Source organism: Lichenostomus cassidix, chromosome 19, assembly GCF_008360975.1.
Source record: "Lichenostomus cassidix isolate B80296 chromosome 19, HeHo_3.0, whole genome shotgun sequence".
NCBI classification, from domain to species: domain Eukaryota; kingdom Metazoa; phylum Chordata; class Aves; order Passeriformes; family Meliphagidae; genus Lichenostomus; species Lichenostomus cassidix.
Window position 1 is genome coordinate 2227156 of NC_139499.1, and position 21093 is coordinate 2248248.

The following is a 21093-nucleotide window of genomic DNA, read 5'->3' on the forward strand; positions in this document are numbered from 1 at the left end:
CCAGCACAATCCATTTAATAAACCCAGACTTGGCACCTCAGTCCCATCTGAGATGGCTCAGGATCCATGCCTAGGCAAGGGACACTGGGAGGCAGAGAATTCCAGCCAGAGGGAGAGGACAACCAGGTTTAATTCCCAGCATTGCTGTCATCGCTCTGCTGGCCTCACACCCTGCTTGGTGACAGCTCCCTGTGCCAAGGCCCTGGCCTTGGGACAGCAAAGGAACTTTCTGGCACTCAGGGACAAGGGGACAGGAGCACAGTGTCCCTCAGCAGAGCCCTGGGGGTGATGGACATTCCCTGGGGCAGCAGGGCTGGGATCAGATCCTGACAGTGCCAGCAGCAGATGTCCCCACCCCAAACTGCCAGCACTGCCCTTGACATCAGGTGGTGATTTCCAGGGCTCTGCTCGAGTGGCATCTGCAGAAAAGACCTTCAGAGACACCAGGTGAGATCCTCTGAGACCCCTGGGTTTGTGTCCCTGTCCCTGCAGCAGCCAGGACAGTGTCCTTGTGCCACCCCCTGTGCCACCAGCAGGGCCCACAGGGACATAGGGACTCTGAGCAAAGCCACCCCGGGGGCTCTGGCAGCTCCCAAAGCTGGGATGGCTTCTCCCCTTCCCTGCTGCCAGGGAAACTGAGGCACAGAGGGATCAGCAACAGACAAAACATCCCAGTGAAGGACTGTGAATAAATAGGTATTTGTCCTTCTGCTTCTCCAATGTCCATCCAACTCCTAAGCCTCATTATTTAGGGGGAAACTTATTTCAGAATGTTGCCCTATAAGGATTCTGTGGGGTTTTTCAGGTGTTTGTGCCTTGGAGAGGAGCCAAGGCATCGATTCAGCCGGGCTGGGACTTGATTAAAGCTGATGTGCTGAAAGACACTGCGAACTTCAGCTCCTGGCTGGAATATCTGTCCCCACAGCTCCCAGGGACACCTGGCACTGCCCCACCAGCCCACAAAGGGCCTCTGCCCAGCAGGCAGAGCAGGATAACCTGCAGAGCCTGCAGGATTTGGGATCAATGAAAGGATGGATCTGCAGAGCACAGCTCTGAAACAGTGTGAGCAGAGCCCTGGCAGCACCCATGTCCCTCATGTCCCTCATGTCCCTCATGTCCCCAGCTCTGCATCCAGGGCTGCCCTGCTGGGATTCACCAGAGCCTTCCCTCTCCCAGCTCCTCCCATGGCAGCTTTTCCAGCACTTTTCCCAGCCCCCAGCAGCCCCTGAGCCCAGCAAGGAGAGAGGAACTGAAATAAATAATGAACCCTTTGCTCAGCACTCAGTGCCACCGAGGGATGCCTGAGGCAGCTTAAATCCAGGGAAAGGCCAGCTTTGTGCCTCAGTCTGTGCAGTTAAATGGGAGGAAATGGCTTAGCAGAGGGATTTTCAGCTGAGGTCCAACTGCTTGACTCCCCAGAGCTGCTGGGAGGTTTCTCCAGAGCTGGGAGGTTTCTTTCTTCACTCCTGGGCCTTGGGTGGATGGCTGGGACAATCCCCACCTGATCCAAAGGAGAAGCACCATGTGGCCCTTTAAGGGCTGGGGGACACCTTCCCAGATTGCCAAAAATCAGTTCCTGTGGCACTGCCAGCCCTGCCCAGCCCCAAAAGGTCAGGAATTGATGCCTCCCATTGCCAGGGAAAGATGCTCTGGACAGAATGACCTCATCCCAAAGCACCCCTGGGAGCTGCACCAGCAGGAATGATGTGAATGGGGACCTGGCTGGGTGTGCCCAACACACCAACACCTCCCTGAATCCACTGCTCTTCCTGGCCTGGAAAATGGGAAAGAGAAAGGCATTCAGCCTGCAGGGAATCTCCAGGGAATCTCATGGCTGTGGGCTGCAGGGGTCCCGAGCAACAAGGTGAAGATGGGACCCCTGGATCCATCCAGGAACACTTCCTGGAACAGCAGGGACTTGCTAAACCCAGGGTTCAATGCCAGGGATTGAAGAACTCGTAAAATTAATGACCCAGCCTAGCAGCTTGCATCAAAAATTAAAAATCCCTATTAAAAATTGGACAAACGTGTCACGGCGAGATTTAAGTGCTTTTTAAAGCAGGTTTAGCTCTCGAGGTGGATTTGCTCTGTTCCCATGGCAGGAGGGGATGCAGGCAGAGAACTCCCAGCCACAGCAGCATGGGGCTGGCAGGATCCATGGAATGTCAGGGAGCAGCAAAGCCTCAGCAGCACCTCTGGGGTGAGAAACACCCCCAGCAGATCCCAAAGGAGCTGCACCAAGGCACAGCTCAGATCCCTCTCCCCAGTCCATCTTCTTCCATCTTAAACAGGCTCCATCTCCCCTACAATAATCCAGGAATCCTCCAGCCCTGCCCAAGGATATCTGAATATCCCCTCCTGTCTCGCCAGCCCTTTCCCAAACCTGTGTCAGCAGAGCTGGAGTTCAAACCATCCCTTTAATTGTTGTCCAGATGGAGTCCCTGCCACCCGCATTTCTTGGCAGCCAATCCCATTCTATTGGTGCTCTCCTGCTGCAAGGACTCTTTCCTTGGAGCTGCTGCTGCTGCCTGTCCCTGGATTTTGGGGGAGGGGAGGCCAGGTGACACATTCCCCCTCGGAAGGGCAGTGGGACAGGGGGACAAGAGCTCCTCCCAGGGCTGGGTTTGTTCCCCTGGAAAACCAACCTGACAAAATTCTGGCTCCTCGTGCAGGGCTTGGGATGGAAAGGAGAATGGAAATGCTTCCTGTTCCGGAGTTTTGTGCCTCACCTTCCTGCTGAGGATCTCCCAGATTTCTCCAGCTAGACAATCCCAGTGCTCATCCTCCAGCCCCCATGGTCCCTATGGCAACACAGCAGCTCAAACCCTCAGAACATGGAATTGCTCTCCAGACCTCCCTGCTCCCACCCTTTGGGTTGTCCAAACACCATCACTGCCTCTTTGGGGTGGAAGTGATACTAATTGCAGGGAAAGGGAGTTTTCCTGCAGGCTGGGAGTGGGAGGCTGGTGGGGCTGGGGCTGGGTGTGATTCCCAAAGGGAACTCAGAGCCCTCCCAGCAGCGTTGGACATTCCTGATGGGACAGAGCCCAGGGAATGACAATCCCAAATCCCTGCTGTGGTGGATTCCTGGAGCCTCTTCAAGGCTGAGCTGTCACTGACCCAGGGATCCACCCTGTCCCCATCTGGGAGCTGTGTGGAGCAAATGGGAATCTTGCAATTCCTGCAGAATTCCCTGGGACGGTGGGCAGGCCCTGGCACAGGGTGCCCAGAGAAGCTGTGGCTGCCCCTGGATCCCTGGCAGTGTCCAAGGCCAGGCTGGACAGGGCTTGGAGCAGCCTGGGACAGTGGAAGGTGTCCCTGCCATGGCAGGGGTGGCACTGGATGGGATTTAAAGCTCCTTCCAACCCAACCAATTCCAGGATTTTGTGATCCTCAGAACATTAACACTGCCCCAGATTTTATCACTTTTTTATGGAGGCTACTCCACACCTGGAACTCTCAATTCCCAAGGAAATCCACCCTGGAATTCCAAGGCATAGCTGGAAAATCATCAGCAGGAGCTCAGCAGCAGTGAGACAGAGCTGCTCCCGTCCCCAGCACGCTGCTGGCACAATTTGATATTCAGAGACACGAAACCTGATCACAGCTCAATATCAGACAGAAATAATTCCATTCCCAGCCATGGCTGCTCACAGCAGCGACGCTGGGGATAAACCTCCCTGGAAAAGAGCTCTGGGAAACAGAAAATGAGCTCTGTGCAGCCCCAGCCACTTCATTAGTGCTTGCAGGGCTTGCACTGAGCACGGACTGGGAGACCTGTGCAGAGATCCATGTCCAGAGCATTCCTATCCCAGGAAAATATCCTTGCAAACCTTTCCCTTTCCCCTTTCCCTTTCCCCTTTTCCCAGTGTTTTTGCTCTCCCCCGAGCCCAGAGAGGAGCAGAGCAGAGCAGAGCCAGCCTGTTGCTGCTCCATGACTAATCAGCCCAGTGACTAATGCCTGTCTCCCCTGGCTCTCCCTCCTGGAGCTCATTCCTGCTCCTGCTGCCTCCATCCCACCTGGAACACCGAAGATAACCAGTCCCAGCCCTGCTGGGAGGCTGGGGGACTCTCCTGTCCTTTCCCTTCCATGCTGTGCCCTCCTGCAGGACTAAAGTCCCAGGGAAAACTCAGGTCATGGAGAGGGACAGGACTTGTGGCACAGCAGCTCTGACTCTCCAGCCAGGAAATCTTATCCAACCTTCCTGATAACAGCAGAGAGAAGCAGCTCTGGAGCAGCCACAACCTGCTGGCTCATGGGGTTTTGTTAAATTACAGCCCCCAAAGGAGCCTGGCTGGTGCCAGAGCCCTGCAGGACACCGTCCCTCCTTCCCAGGACACTCAGCATCCAAGGATTGTCACCAGACATGCACAGGAGCCTGGCCTGGGCTGCTTTTCAGAGGCAGGATCAGCATGGCATGGCTATGGTTGGACTGTTTGACTCAGGATTTGTCACTCCAGAGTGTCCCCAGAGTGTCCCCAGAGTGTCCCCAGCCCCACGGTGCCACCCTGCCCTGCCCTGGGGCTGCAGCCTGGAGCCACTTGGCCCTGCCTGCATCAATGGCCAGCAGGAGACAACTGCTCCTCCAGGCTCCATCTGGATCATCACTGCACCATGACCCTTCCATTCCCTCAGGAACGTTCCCAGTGGCCTCTGGAGCTGCTCAGGGATGTCTTCTGCACAGAGCCCAGGAAAACCAACCCAGGGAAGAGCTGGTGCCAGAGGGGAGGTGCTGGGAAGAAGCAGAAACCAGGCTCCTCCTCTGGTGATGGCAAAGCCTCCTGGTGAGGGAAAACCCACATTCCTGCCCTGTATTCCCCTGCATCCCAAACTCCTGCAGCCCCTTTTCCTGGGCTGGCAAAACCCTGTGCTGCCACTGCCACCCTGGAGCTCAACCTCAGGGACTGCAAAAAGTCAAAAAAACCCTTCTAGTCTAGAAAAAACCCTACAGATCCCCCAGCCCCACCTGTGTGGGCTGAGATGCCAACAGTTCCTCCTGCTGATCCCAAAGGAATTCAGCTCAGGTAAGGATTTATTGGGATGTCTCTGGACAAAGAGCTGCTGCTGTGGCTCACAATGGATTTTCTCTGAAAGGCACCAACTCACATCTCCCAAAGCCTGCTCATCACACATGTGCCTCCCTTCAGGTGAGATTTGTCACACTGCCACTCTGGAGATGTTTTTCCCTGCTGACAATACCCTTTAGATAGTGCCTATGGAGGTGGATGACTCAAGCTTGACATGATTATTTCCAATCCAGCATTTTTTTTTTATTAAAAATACTCCTGAAGGTTCAGAACGTGAGGACAGGAGCTGCTTGGGAAGGGACGTGGAAAGCTCACAGTCTGCACAAACTGTGCCATGATTTTATGCCAGCCAGCCAGAGCCAGAAAATCTCTGTGTAAAACAGCCTGGCTTTATCATTTCATGCACAGAAACCTCCAAGCACGTGGCAATAACTTCCACCCAAGACCTCTCCTTGCTTCCAGTCCCCCAGAGCCAGCTTGTGGATGAGCTGCCACTTCCAACTCCGTCATTTACCCGGAGTTACAGAGTTAAGGAGCTCCTGATTTAGCTCTGGGCGAGTTAATTCCCTTTGTGACAGCTCCCAAACACCCTCACTGCACTGCAGCCCCACAAATAGCAAACTGGGAATCGACACCCAGCAGCAGAGTGACCTCTCCTCTCCCAGCCTCCCCCTGCTGCCAGCAGCGTGCTCGGAGGAAGCAGCATGGAAAAAAACCAGAGTGGAGCTAAGGATGACAGATGGATGCTGTGAGTCGGGGAAGTTTCACAGGGAAAAACTTCCTCTGCTCTCCTGAGGCCTCAGCTGGAAAACTGGACAGACGTGGTTCTGGTGTCCCCAATGAGGGGAGGGTGTGGAGCTGGTGGGACAAAGCCAGAGGAGGCTGGGAAGTTGATAAAGGGACTGGAGCACCTCTGCCATGGAGCCAGGCTGAGAAATTCGGGATTGGTCACCTGGAGAAGGATCCAGGGAGAGCTCAGAGCCTCTGCCAGAGCCTGAAGGAGCTCCAGGAAAGATGGAGAGAGACTGGGGACAAGGGATGGAGGGACAGGACACAGGGAATGGCTTCCCACTGCCAGAGAGCAGGGAGAGATGGGATATTGGGAAGGAATTGTTCCCTGGGAGGCTGGGCAGGCCCTGGCACAGGGTGCCCAGAGAAGCTGTGGCTGCCCCTGGATCCCTGGCAGTGTCCAAGGCCAGGTTGGACAGGACAGTGGAAGGTGTCCCTGCCATGGCAGAGGTGGAATGACATGAGCTTTAAGGTCCCTTCAGCCCAGACCATTCTGGGATTCTGAATATTCCTTTGAAAAATAACCACTCAGAGAAGACACAGAGCAGCACCTTGAGCATTCACCCCACACTCTGGGCTCCTTCCCCCTCCATTCCTCAAAATCAGAGCTCTTTTCCATTTCCTGACCTCCCTCTTATCCTCCAGCCATCTGCAGCAGCAAACATGGCAAACTTGTTGGAATTCCCTGCAGGATGAGCAGGACAGGCTGTGCTCCAGCCAGCACTGTGCCCCTGCAGCATCCCAGATCCCACACTCCCAGAAACCCTTCCCAAGTGAGCAGTGCTGACACACACAATGCCAGACACAGAAAACAAAAAAGGAATCTGCTGGAAAAACCCCCAACAGATCAGGCACTTGTTGGAGCCTGGAGTGCAGAGGAACGTTACAGAAAATTCCCAGTGACTTCTCCAGCTCCAAACCTATCATCATTTCATCTGTGTGACTGGAATTTCTCAATAGGCTGGAACTCCCTCAGGACCGAAATCTCATTGAAAAAAGAAACCAAGGAGAATTTTGGCATCTCCTCGCCAGCCTGGAAGATGAAATGCAAATCTGTTATTGGCATGGAGCTCTCACAGCTTGATCCATCCACCGAGCTCCAATAGCCTGACATTAACTTCTCAAGGAAGAACATTTTGTTACTCATCCTCAGACAGTTTATGCTTAAAGGCAGAAAGACTAATTCTGTTTGGGGTTTGGGCAGTGAACCTTCACCAATTACCAGCACAGCCGGGCACTGATCTGGTATTGGAGACAAAACACAGGCAGATGCAGACCGCTGGCTTCCTTTGAAATAGAAATTCCAGAGGCTGAACGCTGCTGGCATGTGGAAAAGCATCTCCAGCTTCTTCTGCTGCTCTGGCTTTTTGGACACGGATGGATTTGGTGCCACTTGTGTGTTTGCAGGTGGGAAAGGACAGCCCGGGGTGGAGCTGAGCCCAGAACTGGGGCACATCCTGGGGCAGAGGCACAAAACCCTCCCAAAGAAGGGGTTTGAAGCAAGGGCTGCCAGGAAAAGAATGGGATTTAATTCTGCCGAGGAGCGTGAACTTCACAGGCGGGGAATGAATGGCTGATTAGGTAAAGAGCAGAGCCCAGCCTCCCGGAGAACAGGGGGACTCTGTGAGAGGATGAATGACCCCCTGCGCTGCCCTGCGCTCAGCAGGACTGATCGAGCAGCGCTCGGCTGCTCCAAAGGCTGCTGCACACCTCATTCCCCTCATTTGCTGGTAATTAGCGGTGATGAGCCGCAGCTCTGGAGCGCTGGAGCTGCCGGGGCAGGCGGGGCTTGGATCCAGCGCTGGCACCGAGCGATGCCCGAGGGCTCAGGGCATCCGCACGGCGAGCAGGACAGCAGGGGAAGGGTGGGATGGAGACTGGATTTCCCTCCCACCCCCAGCCACAGCCCATTCTCCTTCCCCCAGCCAGCCACAGCCCCCATTCCCATGAGAAGGGCAGGAAGCCAAGCAGGGATGAGCATCCCCCCAGCCATGGATGTTCAGGGGGTTCCAACCTGAACCAGCTCTGGACAGGTGTGTGCCAAATTCACAGGCAGTGAAAGCAGCTTTGATCGGGGCAGGAACAGCAGAAAATCCTTGGTTTTGTTTGGAATGAGCTGCAGGAGCTCATCCCTCCTCCCGAGTGCTCAGCAAGCCCCTGACCCACACAGGGATGGGACAAAGCCACGCCTGACCATACAATTGTCACCTTTGGGATGGGGAGGAGCTGAGCCAGTTCAGGTCAGCTGGACTCAAATCTGGAAGCCAAGCTCGGGAGAAGAGCCCAGGACATGAGCTGGGGCTCCTCAGGCTGTCTCTCACCTGAGCTGTGTCCTCACGCCCTCACTAAGAAGAGGAAAAGCTGTTTGTACCCAAGCTAAATTCATGTAAAGCTCACAAACCCAAATCTAAAGGCTCTGAGTGGAAAAGGCTGGAAAATGAAGGTGTAATTCACCAAAGCACATGTGAAAGGGGGGGGTGGGCAGAAATGTTGGCCTCCTGTTTCTCCAAAATGCCTCCAAGCTGTCCTGGAAGGACCAATTCCACCCTGCACCCTTCCCTTGATCCTTTCCTCAACAAATTCCCCAGCAAGACCCCTGATTCCGACCATAGCTTGTCCCAAATGTCCCCTGGGAAGCAAACCAGGAGCTCCAATTCATTCCACAAGACTCAAAGACATGCCAACAATATTAACTTAAATTAGTGAACTCAGAAATGACCCTGGTGAGCCACAAATCCTCTACAAAAGAGACTTTTCCACCTGAAACCAGGTTGGGATCTCCCTGGCCACACATCCTGGGCCAGGGCAGAGGGGATGAACAGCAACAACTTCCAGGGGGAAAATGATGGGATTTCCAGGGAGCAGATATGGACAACCTTCCTGCTGGCCTGTGCCACACTAAGGCTAGTCAGTGCTCCCTGCCACTGATCTGGAAAATGGAATTTTAAAGCTCCTTCCAGCTTCTTAAGCCACAAACTACCTCCATGCATCTCCTTATATTGAGACATGGAGAGGAACCTCCCTGTGGAAAGGAATCAAAGGAAGCTGGTGGGAAGAGCAGACCCAGCTCTGCAGCTCCCAGGGAAGGCTGAAGACATTTTTGGAACATGCATTGGCCTAAATTTTCTCATTTTGCCCACAAAACTGCAGGCTTAGTGCTTCAAAAAGCCCAGAAGGACAAAAGCTGAGCCTAAAAACCACTCCACAGCTCCCAACACCACTTTGGTCAGGAATTTCTCTGTGTCCTCAAGCCATCTCACTTCCCACCAGGCAGAATCCCCATGGGAATCGCATGAAACACCACAGAGCAGGAGGAATGGAGCTTTCCCCATTCCCCCGAGGCATGGAAAGCCAGGAACACTCACCATCCAGCTCCTCCACAGAGATGTTGGCCAGCTGCTCGCTGTCGCTGCCGGCCGAGAGCGAGCGGTTCAGGTAATTGCCTTTGTACAACAAGCCAGCTGTCACATGGTGGAATGGCATCTTCTCCCTGCCGGGAAAAACGGGAGCACAGGGTTACTGGGATGGTCTGCCTCGGTTCCATGGGGATGGAGCAATGGGCTGGCTGGAGGAGGGGCTGGATCAGCACCCCAGTGGGGTGTGAGGAATGGGCTGAGGGTCTGAGGAGCTGAACCAACTGACAGCAAAGTTGTTGCTGCTGCTGCTGGGGAGGAGGGAGAGTGTCGCTGTTGAGCAGCTAGCAGAGTAATGAAAACACCAGTTCTCAGTGGCAAGAAGGAATGACCTTTATTGTTTTGATTTCATCACATTTATAGAGCTCTCAAAAGTCACCCAGATTGGTCAGTCAGAAGCCTTCCCCCAGGCCTGATTGGCCAGGCCTGCACTGCCCAAGTTCTGGGACACTGTTCCAATAACATCCAAACTTTATCTTTATTTATAAAACACAAGAAGAATTCTCGTGGGAAAAACCTGTGCTAGCCACAGGAGAGGAGCCAGAGCAGTACAGCCTCGGGAAAAAAGGATTTCCCAGAGCTCAGACTGCAGAGTTCAGCCTTGGTGATGACTACACAGAGCACTGGGCTCAGAAATGACCTGCAGGTAAAATTTATAGGATCACAGAGTGGGTTGGGTTGGGTTGGGTTGGGTTGGGTTGGGTTGGGTTGGGTTGGGAGGAACCTTAAAGCTCATCCAGTGCCACCCCATGCCAGGGCAGGGACACCTTCCACTGTCCCAGGCTGCTCCAAGCCCTGTCCAGCCTGGCCTTGGATGCTCCCAGGGATCCAGGGGTAGCCCCAAGTGCTGCCCAGCAGAACAACTTCCAAAGGCATGGAAGGCTCTGGACACCTCTGAGACCCCTCTGTGCAGCCTGCAGAACCCTCAGAGGGTTCAGCCAACCCCCCTGAGTGAGATGTTGGTCACTCCAGGGCCTCAGCTCCAGAATCCAGTGAAAACAGAGCATTCCCATTCCAGCAGAGCCCAAGAAATAACATTTCCACCTCCCAAATCTGACAGCTGAGGACAAGCCCTGCTCCGTGGGAGGCTGGAGCAAGGCAGTGTTTGCAAACCCCGCAGGTCCAAACCCCACTGCCCAGGCAGGATGGGAATTCCTGTCAGCAGCACTCACAGTGATTTAGGAGACACAAGCAAGAGGCGAGTTTGCCAAAGTCAACTGAAATATTCCGAGGGAGATTTGTCATAGCCTGGGCTGCATTCCATCGGCACAAGCCCATCCCAGGGCTATTGTGTTTTGCACATTTCCAGCAGGAATCAACCAGCAGAGTCCCCAGAGGCACCCAGAGGTGGCCAGGACACCCCGGGCAGTGCCTTCAGCACTGATATCTGCACGGGACAAGATCCCACCCACAGCCAGGGGGCACAGGAACAAACCCCTGGGGAGCAAATCCCAAGGGCAGCCTGGCTGCAGGCAGGCTCTGTGCCACCTCCGGAGTGCTGCTGCAGCCAACACTCCCATTACAAGGATGATCTGGCTCTCCCTCAGCTCCCACCACAGCCAAAAACCCAAATGTATGGACAGTAGAGATGGATTCATTTGGGATCAGAAGCCTTCCTGCCTCCCTGAGCTGAGAGCAAACCCCAGGAGCAAACCAACCTGGAGGCACGGGAAAGCAGGGAGGGAAAGCCAGGAGGCTCCTCTCGCACTGCTCAGCACGTTCCAGGAATTTCTCTGGAGGTAATTATGTAAATAAATCCTAATCGGAACTTTAAGTATTTTTATTTGGGAGCCAGTTTGCTCCAGCAGCACATTAGGCACCGTAAACAAGGGGTTCTGTTTCATTAAGCACATCTGTAATTTCCCAGCCCTTGGCAATTCAGGGATTTAGCTCGGAGGTGTTGCTCCCTCTGACACCTGCTTGGCACTAAAATGGGAATTTTACCTGTCCAAGGGACACACAGGGACAATGCCAGCTCAGGTGTCACTGGGCAGACACTTCCAGCCCTTTGCACCACATGAAGGTGGTTTGTTTCCCACCACAAACCGTTCAGGCAGTGATCAATCCCTGGTTTTTTGGATAATCACCCCCCAGGGGGAATCAGGGGTTGGAAGAGACCCATGAGGATCATCGAGCCCAACTCTTGGACAACCCCAAGAATCACTAAAAGCAATTACACTGATTTTTCAACTCACTTGAAAGGAATTAAAATCCTTTTTCCAAAGCACTTGAAAAGGGTTGGAATAGCAGCAAACCATGGATTTAAAGCATTCCTGCAATAATTTTGGGTTGCAAACACAACAGACCCTGAGCCCACACCCCACTGCCGCCCCCTGCCCCATCCCTGGGTGAAGGAAACTCCAGCTCTGCACTCCCTGAGCTCCCCAACAGTTGGAATAGCAGCAAAACATGGATTTAAACCATCCCTGAAATCACTTTCACCGCCTTGGCTTCTACAACCATTAAAAAAAAAATGACAATGCCTCTCCCCTGAGGGCTGAAGAGCTGAAAATCAGCTCCTACCTGGATCCTGCCGTGTGTTTTAGTGCTGGAGGAGAGCCATGATACCCTGGAGTGAGAAATCCTGGATGAAATTCTGCTGCCCAGGTATATTAAAGCTCTAATATGCTTCAGCAGAAACCCTGCAGAGCTTCTGGAATCCAGCACCTCTCAGCTCTAAGGAGGGATGCTCCAAAAGGGCCCAGCAGCAGCTCCAGTGCCAGAGGCACCCCAGGGATGTGCAGCTGTGCCTCAGGAGCACTCAGCACCCCCAGACACGAACCTGCAGCCAAACCCAAGCCTCAAAGGGGGAGAAAACAGCAAAAAGGGGCCCAGGAGGGCTGGGAGGTGGGAGAGCTCAGGAAGCACTGCAGTTTGAAAGCACTCGAGGCTGGAATGCATAAAATCTTCATGGGAAGATGCAGGTGCTCGATGGCTGTCGGGGAATAAAGGGCTGTCCTGGCACAGCCAGACTGCTCCAGGCTGGAATTGCCATCCCTGGAGGTGTTCCAGGCCAGGCTGGAGCAGCCTGGCACAGTGGAAGGTGTCCCTGCCCATGGCTGGGGTGGCACTGGATGGGATTTAAGGTCCTTCCAACCCAACCCATTGTGGGATTCTGTCACAGGCTCGTTCTGGATGGAGCAAAAAGGTCCATGTGAGAAACCCAGCAATCCCCAGCATTCCTGTGAGACCCTGGATAAACCCACAGCAGCAGAGAGGGGTGCTGAGGCTCCATCCCCAGTGGTGGTGCCTGGCACTCCCTCAGCAGAGCTGCTGGGGCTGAGGGCTCAGAACTGACAGGGTTTGACCCTGGAAATGTTCCATCTGACCCCTCATCCCCTGGGCCTGGGGCTCCTGCCCCTTGGCCAGAGCAGGGAGCTGAGCTGGGAGCTTTGCTCTCCAACAGACTCATTTTCTGGACTCATTTTCTGGACTCATTTTCCACCAAACCAAAAGCAGTTTGGGGATTTGGGAGCAGCGAAAGCTCCTTGAATGCCATCATGAAAATATCACGAAAACATTGACATTAAACAGAAAGCCCTCGAAGCAGCCCTGCCCACGTGTGTGGGGATGTCCCCAGGGTCCCTTGCCAGGTGCCAGTCCCTGCTCCAGGCTCCCAGCAGCTCCCATCCCTGCCACTCCCAGCCTCTCTGCTGCCTCTCAGCACAGCCACAGGCATGGAATAAAGAAGGTTTTCACAAACAATATTCCATCAGGGTGAAACAAAAGCCATCTCCACACTGCTCCCATGGCTGTTTGTTCCCATTCCTCACCAGCCCCTGGGCAGCTCTTCCCAAAAAGGCTTTCAGAGCCCATGAAAAACCCCATAAGCATTAAACCCAACATCAATCACTGAGATGGAACTGGGATCAATTTCTATTGATCCTGGATGTCCCTGGGTGGTCACCACCTGAGAAGAGGCTCCTTATTCCCCTCTTGTGCAGCCCAAAGGATGTCCAGGAGTCCATCCTGGGGAGTCCATCCTGCTTTTCCAGCCTCAGGCATGGAGCACACAACACCCTTGGGTGTCCCATCTGGCCAGGGCTGTGTTTGCCTTCTCCAAAGAGCTGGAATTCCCTGGATCCCAGGAGCTGGGAGCAGCCTGGGCTGCCAGGATCCCAGCCTGGACCTTCAGCTACTGCCCCATGGTGTCAAAGGGAGCAGGCAGAGAGGAGGAAAAGCGGGATGAGGATTAAATGGAGATTTCCAGCTCTGGCACAGATCAGAGCTGGAATTATGGAAACCACACCTCCTAGGATGGCCAAGGACACAGGAGTGCAACAGCAGCACAAGCTCTGCTCTCTTCGCCCTTCCTTAGGGCTGAAAGAAATACAGGAATCTGTTGAAAATCCAGGAAGCAACCAGATGGTCGGGAAACTGGCACAGGAGCTGGGAAGTCCCTGAGCTCACTTTTCAACCCTTTAAAAATTCATCAGATGAAGTGCCGGTGTTAAAGATGCTTCTCCCTGGGCACAGCAGCGTTTGAACATCCAAAGCAAAGAAGAGCAGGGCCTTGGGAGGAAATGATCCTGTTTTCCCCAGGGCTGAGGCACTGCTGTTATCCTTGGAGGGAGGCTGTGTGATCTCCAGCTGGATCCAGAGGGGACAGCAGAGCAAACTGAGTGTCACCTGGGGAACTCCTGGTGCTTTGATCCTCCACGAGGCATCATCACCAGCTTCCCAAGGAGGCTGCACTGCTTTTCCTGCTCCTTTTCCATGTTGCTTCCCTCTCCCCAAGGAGGCTGTGACAGCTGAGGGTCGTGGTTAGGCCTGGCTTAACCTCTGGTGTGGGGGGAGACTGAGCTGGATTAAATCCCTCTGAAGCCAGCACAGCTCAGGGAAGACAAAATCCTTGTGCTGGGAAGAGTCACTTTGTCCCCTGCCACCTGCATCCCCTGCTGCTAACAATAGCTTTAAAGATTTTTTTTTTTCCTTTTTAATTTACTTTGTGCACAAACTTGGCACCTCGAGCGCAATCTGAGCCCAAAGGCAAAAAGCTCCAAGAGGAGTTTTTGGCTCTGGAGGAGCTGTGGGGAGGCAGAGCTGGTGAAGGTGGGCAGGTTGAAGTGCCCAGGTCTGGTTGAGTCAGGCTGAGCTCAGGTGAGTGAGGAGAGCCAGGCCTGAGAGCAGCCTCAGGCAGGTGGCTCCTCCTGTGCCACAAACCCCCAAAAAAGTGGCTTTGGGATGGAGAAAAACAAATCCTGATGCTTTTAGAAGCAAGCCCTAAAATAGATGCTCCCAGGGAGGCGAATCTCAGAGCAGGCTGTGTTTGCTGAGTGCTGATACCAATCTTCATTGATCTCAGAGCCCCAAACCCACGGGAAGGCAAATTTGGGTTATGGATAAACAGGAGGGAGAGCACAGCCTCCCTGCTCAGCCTGCACTGAGCACTCTGGGCTGGGCTGGGGAGCCAAAATCCCTCAGGTTGGGATCCAAAGGCACAAAATTCCTCCAGACTGGGATGCAAAGTCACAAAATCCATCCAACTGGGATGCAAAGTCATTGGGCTGAGAGCACAGTGAGCCCAAAATCCTCCTCTGAGAGCTTTTTTTGGGGAGCAGGAGAGCTCCCACTTTGCTGGGTGGTTAGCAGAAGTCAGACCCCAGCTTTTCCAAGCAGGATATCTTCAGCAAATGAGTCCATCCAGACCAATTCCATGCCCTTTACAAGGATTTACGGGCTGCAGACAGGAGATTTGAGCCCACACCCGTGAGATCTGTTGAACATCTGCTCGTGGTGATGCAGCTGCAAACGAAAATTGACCTCCAGGGATCATTCCCAGTCCTGACCTGCCCTTGTCACACCTTCATGGCATTTGGGCTCTACCTGGTTATTTATTGGCATAATCAGAAGAGAATTTTCCTCCAATTCAGGCGGAAAATGGAGATCTGCACACACACTGGGCTGGGCTATGGACAATAAAGTTCCCCATGGCGATCACTGGGTGAAAAGGACTTTACAAACAGACCATTTGCAGCATTTAAAGATGGAACTGGGAAGGGGAAAAAAAAGTCCTCAGCCAGGCAGAAAACAAGATCTGAGTGACAGCCTCATGTAATGTACAGCACTTCAGGAGCCACACACTTCCAGCTTCAGGGACTACAAAGCACTTGGAGCTTCAGAAGGGTTTTGTGCTGGTTTTTTTTCCCCCCACTTTTTGCAGCAAATTCGACATGAAAAAGCAGAGGAAGGGCACTTGAAAAGACACCACATCTCTAAACAACTGCTGCTGCCTTTGAATTCCGGCAGAAAGGGAGAGCTGGGGGTGTCAGGTCAGGTAGAAAATCCACACATTTCCTCCTGAGAGCCGCACGTGTTTGAACACAGGGGAACGGGGAAATCAGAGTTGGTTTTGTTATTTTTTTCCCCGTGGCTGGGGCTGATCTCAGCTCGAGCCGCCAGAAGGACTGCAAAGCCCTGATAACTCCGTGTCCCCAGGGCAAAAGCAGCACTCAGCAATGGGATAAAGACCCTTTCCACTGCCAAACAGGCTTAAACTGCCCAATTACAGCACCAGCGCCGCTGACTCACCAGCATTTCCTTCCACCCAGGCTCCTCTGAGCTCCCAAACGCATCCTCACCTTCTGCAGCCAGAAATCCTCAGGTTTTTACTGCCCTCTCCCACTTGCTGTCACTGCTGCTGCCCCCAGTTGTGTCTAGCCAAAAATTAGCCAGGAACTTCCATCTCCATCAAACCCACAGTTGGTTTGGAAAACCTCTGAGATGACGTTAAAAAGGAAAAATAAAATGCCAGCAATGGAACAAAAATCTCCAATCTCTTCCCCCCTCTAATAATTCACCTGGAAACGGGAAAAAAATCTATTTGGGAATGGAACTTTTATCCCAAGGGAGGCCAAGCCTCCCATTCCCTCCTGTGGGTTGAGCTCCTCTACAGCACACCAGGGACAACCACGGTGTCCATCACTCAGGGGTTCCCAAAAAAAGGAATTAGGGGAGAAAACTGGGGCAAAAACTCAAAAAGCCTCTAGAATCCCCAGGCAGAAGGACGCCGTGGTGGGAAGCTGAAGGAAGCTGCTCACTGGGAATTGAGGTTTTAATGGCAAAGGTGTTCCTGTGACAAACCCCAGGAGTGACACACCCTGCCTGTCCCCAGCCCTGGTGCCCCAACGGGGTGAAAATCATGGATTGTTTTCCACATTGGAGGCTCTGAGCTCCTCCTGGGCATTAAAAACCAGGAGAAGCCAGCCTGGGGGGGAATGATGGAGCTGCCAGAGCTCCCCCAGCCCTCCCAGCTCACCTGCATCCCATTCTCCCTGCCCAGACCATCCGGTTAACACCTCAAGGGCAGCCAGGACCACCCTGTGCCCACCAGGGATCCCTGCCAGCACAGAGAGGAGGCTCCTCCTGGCCCCATTCCCCGAAATCAGCTTCCCCAGCACTCAGGATGGACAAAGCCAGCAGAGAGAGGCTCAGCAGAGCACTCAGGGCAGGGCAGGGATGCCTGAGAGGCTTTGGAGCATCACCCACCACCACCCAGCCCATCCCACCCACCCAACCCCTCAGCCCCAGCGAAACGATCCCAATTCTCTCGCTCTGGAATACTCAGCTCATTTCTTTTTTTTCCCCTGAGTACAAGAACGAGAGATCGTTCAGAACTAAACGACAGGAGCGAGGTCCTTGTCAAGAGCAAGGGAAAAAACTCCCAGAGCTCGAAGCTGAGCTGAAGAGCTCATCAAAGCAGGGAGGAAATGTCACTCGTGCATCCTCACCCCCCATAAGCCATCCTGACCACTTTTCCCTGCTCTGCTGAGCCCTTTTCTCCTCCACTCTCAGCTGCTGAGGGTTTGCTCACCCAGCCTGGCTGCAGGGCACTTTGCTGAGCTCCTGTTCATTGCCTCCTCTCCAGTTCCCTTCTCTCCCCGGGCATCAATCAGCCCTGGAGCCGCGAGCAGCAGCGATTCCTGGCACCCCCAGCACCCTGCTCCAGAAAACAATACACAATGGATTATTCAGAGCACACCCTGCGTCACACACGGGTAATTATAAACATGAAATCTATCAAATCACGACAATTAACAGCGGATTTGACAGAGTAACACACTCCAAATAGCCTGGTGGTTGATTACGTCTTATTAATGAAATGCCAAAACATTGAGGGTTTTTTAGCAGGACAATTAATTGCTCCCAATAAATCTGACTTCTGCCAGACCTCTTCTTTCAAGGAGGTTTTGGGACATCTGGTGAGGGTTTTTTTTAAAAAAAAAGCAATGGCTGATGGCTTCTACAGAAAATTCCCTGGGAGCTGGGAGAGCTGGAGCCACCAACATACAGAAATGAGCAGAAGGGAGTTAGAGACTAGTGGAGCCACAACACTGGAATAATTTTATATAAACTGAGGCGGATGGGGTGTGAGATCCCAACCAAGATCCACTCCCAGCACTTCCCCCTGCAAACACCCAGGGCTGGCAGTTTCCTTGGAAAAGTGTCCTCAGACACAACGGCCCAGCTTTAAGGGAATCCAGGATTCCAAAGTGGATTATCCCAGCTTGCTGGGAGAGGATCACCTGAGCCAAAGGAAGACCCAGAGGTGTCCAGAGGCACCAGGCTGGTTGTCACCAACCACCACTGTCCCCAGGCTGTGGGGACAAAGGGTTTGGGGACTGCTGTGCCAATGGCTCCACTCCTGCAGGAAACCAGGAATATCAGCTGCCTTGGACACACAGGACTTGCAGCAGTGCTGCCACAGGTGGTCTGTCTGTCTGTTCATCCATCCATCCATCCATCCATCCATCCATCCATCCATCCATCCATCCCCAACCACCTGCTTGTGGCAGGACTATCCCAGTGACCCCAAACCCCAAGGACTCCACACACAGCAGGCTCTGGGAACAGACCTTCTCCAAGGGGCAAACCCCAAAGCTGTGAGGCTGCAGAGCACTCCCTGCCCTCAGCCCTCATCATCCTTAATTCCCAATGAATCAGCTCCTGTCAGGGAGAGCAGAGTAAGTCTGCTGCTTCCCCTGTGAGCTCCTTGGAAGATTTCAGCCAAGCTGCTCCAGGAGCCCCAGTGATCATTTCCTGCTGGAGCAGCGCTGAGCTCTCGGGGTGGCACAAATTACAGCATCCTTATTTTTATTTCAGCCTCGATTTGAAGGGAAGAGAAAATCTGAGAGAAATCTGATGCTGGCTGGGTCTGAAACCCACAAGCACTCTGTAAACAAGCTCGACCCTGAGAGATTTCCATGTTCCTTCCTGAAACACCAGGAGAACCAGCAGCACGGGATAATTGGAAACAGTTACGGAGAGCTTCATTTGCTTGGTTCTTTTTCTGGGATTTGCTTTCTTTCAGGCTGGCTGTTCCCAACCTTAATATCTGGCAGGGTTGATCAATTCTTTGGAATTCCATTTGCAGGAGAGCTGCTGTGCCGAGAGCTCTGGGGGGAAATCACTGCCCTGAAGAGGTCAGCAATGGTCAGGGGAAAAGGCCATTTCTCCTCAAGTGCTGCTCTTAAAAGGGGTCAGAGCAGAGCGTCTGAGCTCGAGGCTGAAGGAATAAATACATCCCAAAGAACATTTCACTGTGACATCCTCGGACCTCTGGCCACCTCCTCAAACCCTGTGGGACATTTGCTAATTAGCAGCAGGAGCACGTGCAGGTATTCAATCCCTGCCCGTGGGACACTCCTCTCAGGGTCACAGTGTCACTGAGGCAGCAGCAGCTGCAGCTCCCTGTGCTGGGACAGGCTGGGAGCACCAGCAGGGCTCACCTGAGCCAGGTTAACCCTGCAGGAGGAGAAACCCTTCAGGGGCAGGGAGGTGACTCTGCAAACACAGCGGGGAGAGAGCCTTGCTGGGCACCATCAGCCCATAAATTGCAGGAGGTTCTGCCCTCCTGAGCCCTGCAGGATCAGCCCTGGGCAGGAGGAGAGGACAAAAACGGGGAATTGGGGCTGGGAAAGGATGGAGCCAACCTGGATTTGTGCAGAGCAGCAGCAGAGCCTTTCCCCTGACTGAACCAATCCCAGCTCCTCACATTGTGGTTTCACATTCCAGCAGCCAGGAGAAAGGGATCCCAGGGAAGTCACATGCACACAGACGTTCTCCCTGCTGTCACCTGCCTGTCTCCACGTGCTGTCACCTGTGTCACCCACGCCAGCACCCTGCAGGATGGCAGGCAAACCCCCACCTGCCCAGACCCTGCTTAAAAGGCAGAGCAGCTCCATTTTGACCCTTCCTGCACTCCTAAATATCCAAACCCCTTCTGCAGATGCCACGGGAAAGAATTCCAGTAAAACACATGGAAATACAGGAGGATAAGGACAAGGGATGGATCAGAGAGCCCCAAAGCAGCACCTCCACAACCTCCCTGGGGCATGGCTGAATGCTGGGGGTTCAGAAATGAACCCACTGTGCCTTGTCACCCCACTGTGGAGTGCCCCCACCCCAGGGACAGCCACCAAACCTGCAGAGATGCCACAGCAGGGAATGGGTAACCAAGGGAAAATACAAACCCAAACCCTCCAACCAGGTGAAATGGCTGGATAATGCCTGGAAAAGGGAGAGTCCAGGTCCAAAAAGGGGCCTGGAAGCACCATCTGGGACAGCAGCATGCAGGACAAATGTTTCAGGGACAGACCTGAGGACAGCACTTGGTGCAGATGTTTCAGGGACAGACCTAAGGACAGAATCCAGATGTTTCAGGGACAGATCTGAGCACAGGATTCAGGGCAGATGTGTCAGGTTTGCTTTTCTCCTGCTGCACAAATGCAAATGCCATTATGCCCAGCAAGCCTCCACAAGCTGATCTGAAGTTCAAGGAATGAGAGAGCACTTTTAGAACCACCCACTGAATTTCTGTACATTTTCCAGGTCCTGCTCGTGGCCTTCAGGTTCGACAGACTCCATTCAGACTGGGGCTTTTATCACCACTGCTTAATGTCTTTATCCCGAGAGCCATTTTCACATGTTAGTGCTTTTATCGAAGGAGGCTGCAGTTAATTAAAAGCAGACCTATAAAACAGTTTGTTTCTATTGCCCTCTTTTCATGGTAGCCCAAGAACTATTGCATAATACCCAGGATTTACTTGAGTTTCTGCCCTCCACTTTTAACTTTAACCACAATCACAGGTTAAAAAGGCAGTTAAAGCCTCCCCAGCCTTGCAAAGCTCCTCCAGATGATCAATTCCCAGTACATCATTCGCTGGGAACTGAATAAACTGAATAAAACCGACTTGGTCTTGTTTACACAATATGAGAAATGCTCTCAGTTTCCCCCAGGAAGGCACCTGGCTGCAATGATCGCTCTCAGACCCTTCTGCCATCCCCAATATTTTCTGAAAAGGCTCTGCCTGTTTGAATTTGCATCTCCTCGCAGACTGCCTGCCATATTTCACCCCAAATCAATAAAAGTTCTACCAGCACGAATCTCAGGTGATGGTGGAGGGTATTTCCAGCCCAAGGAGTTCCTCAGTGTGCATTTTGCTCAGTTCACCCCAACTCCGGGAGATCACACATGCACAGCACCATCATTCCATGGGCCAAGGCATGGTTTGGCTCAGAAATCAGGACATTTCAAGAGAAATACAACGAGCAACTCGCACTGCATTGAACTTCCAGGGGCAGCTCTCCTGGAGGCTGAGGGAGCCGCACGGGACCAGCCATGCAGAGGTGCCCAGCCCGCGCTGGGGCTGCGGGAGGAGAGGCTGGACCAGCAGCCACCAAAACCTTGTCTATAAATCCATCTCTAGTCATGCATCTGCCATGATCGGGAAGGAATCGGCTGCCTCAGCAGAATCCTCCAGCACACCACGATTGGACAGTACCTGTGGGCTAATGGAGCCAGGGAGGGGAGTGGGGAACAAGGAGGTTCAGCCCTGCTCCCCGCACGGCTGGGGCAGCCGAG

At 53.4% G+C, this 21093-nt stretch overlaps 1 protein-coding gene across 4 annotated transcripts in view; it reads right to left on the reverse strand.

The window, feature by feature from the left end:
* Positions 1 to 21093, reverse strand: part of CALN1 (calneuron 1) — a 142034-nt gene that overhangs the window by 92188 nt on the left and 28753 nt on the right. For all 4 annotated transcript variants that reach the window (XM_085078058.1, XM_085078059.1, XM_085078061.1 and 1 more), the window contains one exon: positions 9183 to 9307. In XM_085078058.1, coding sequence (XP_084934184.1) covers positions 9183 to 9307 — 125 coding nt within the window. The remainder of the gene's footprint in view (positions 1 to 9182; positions 9308 to 21093) is intronic.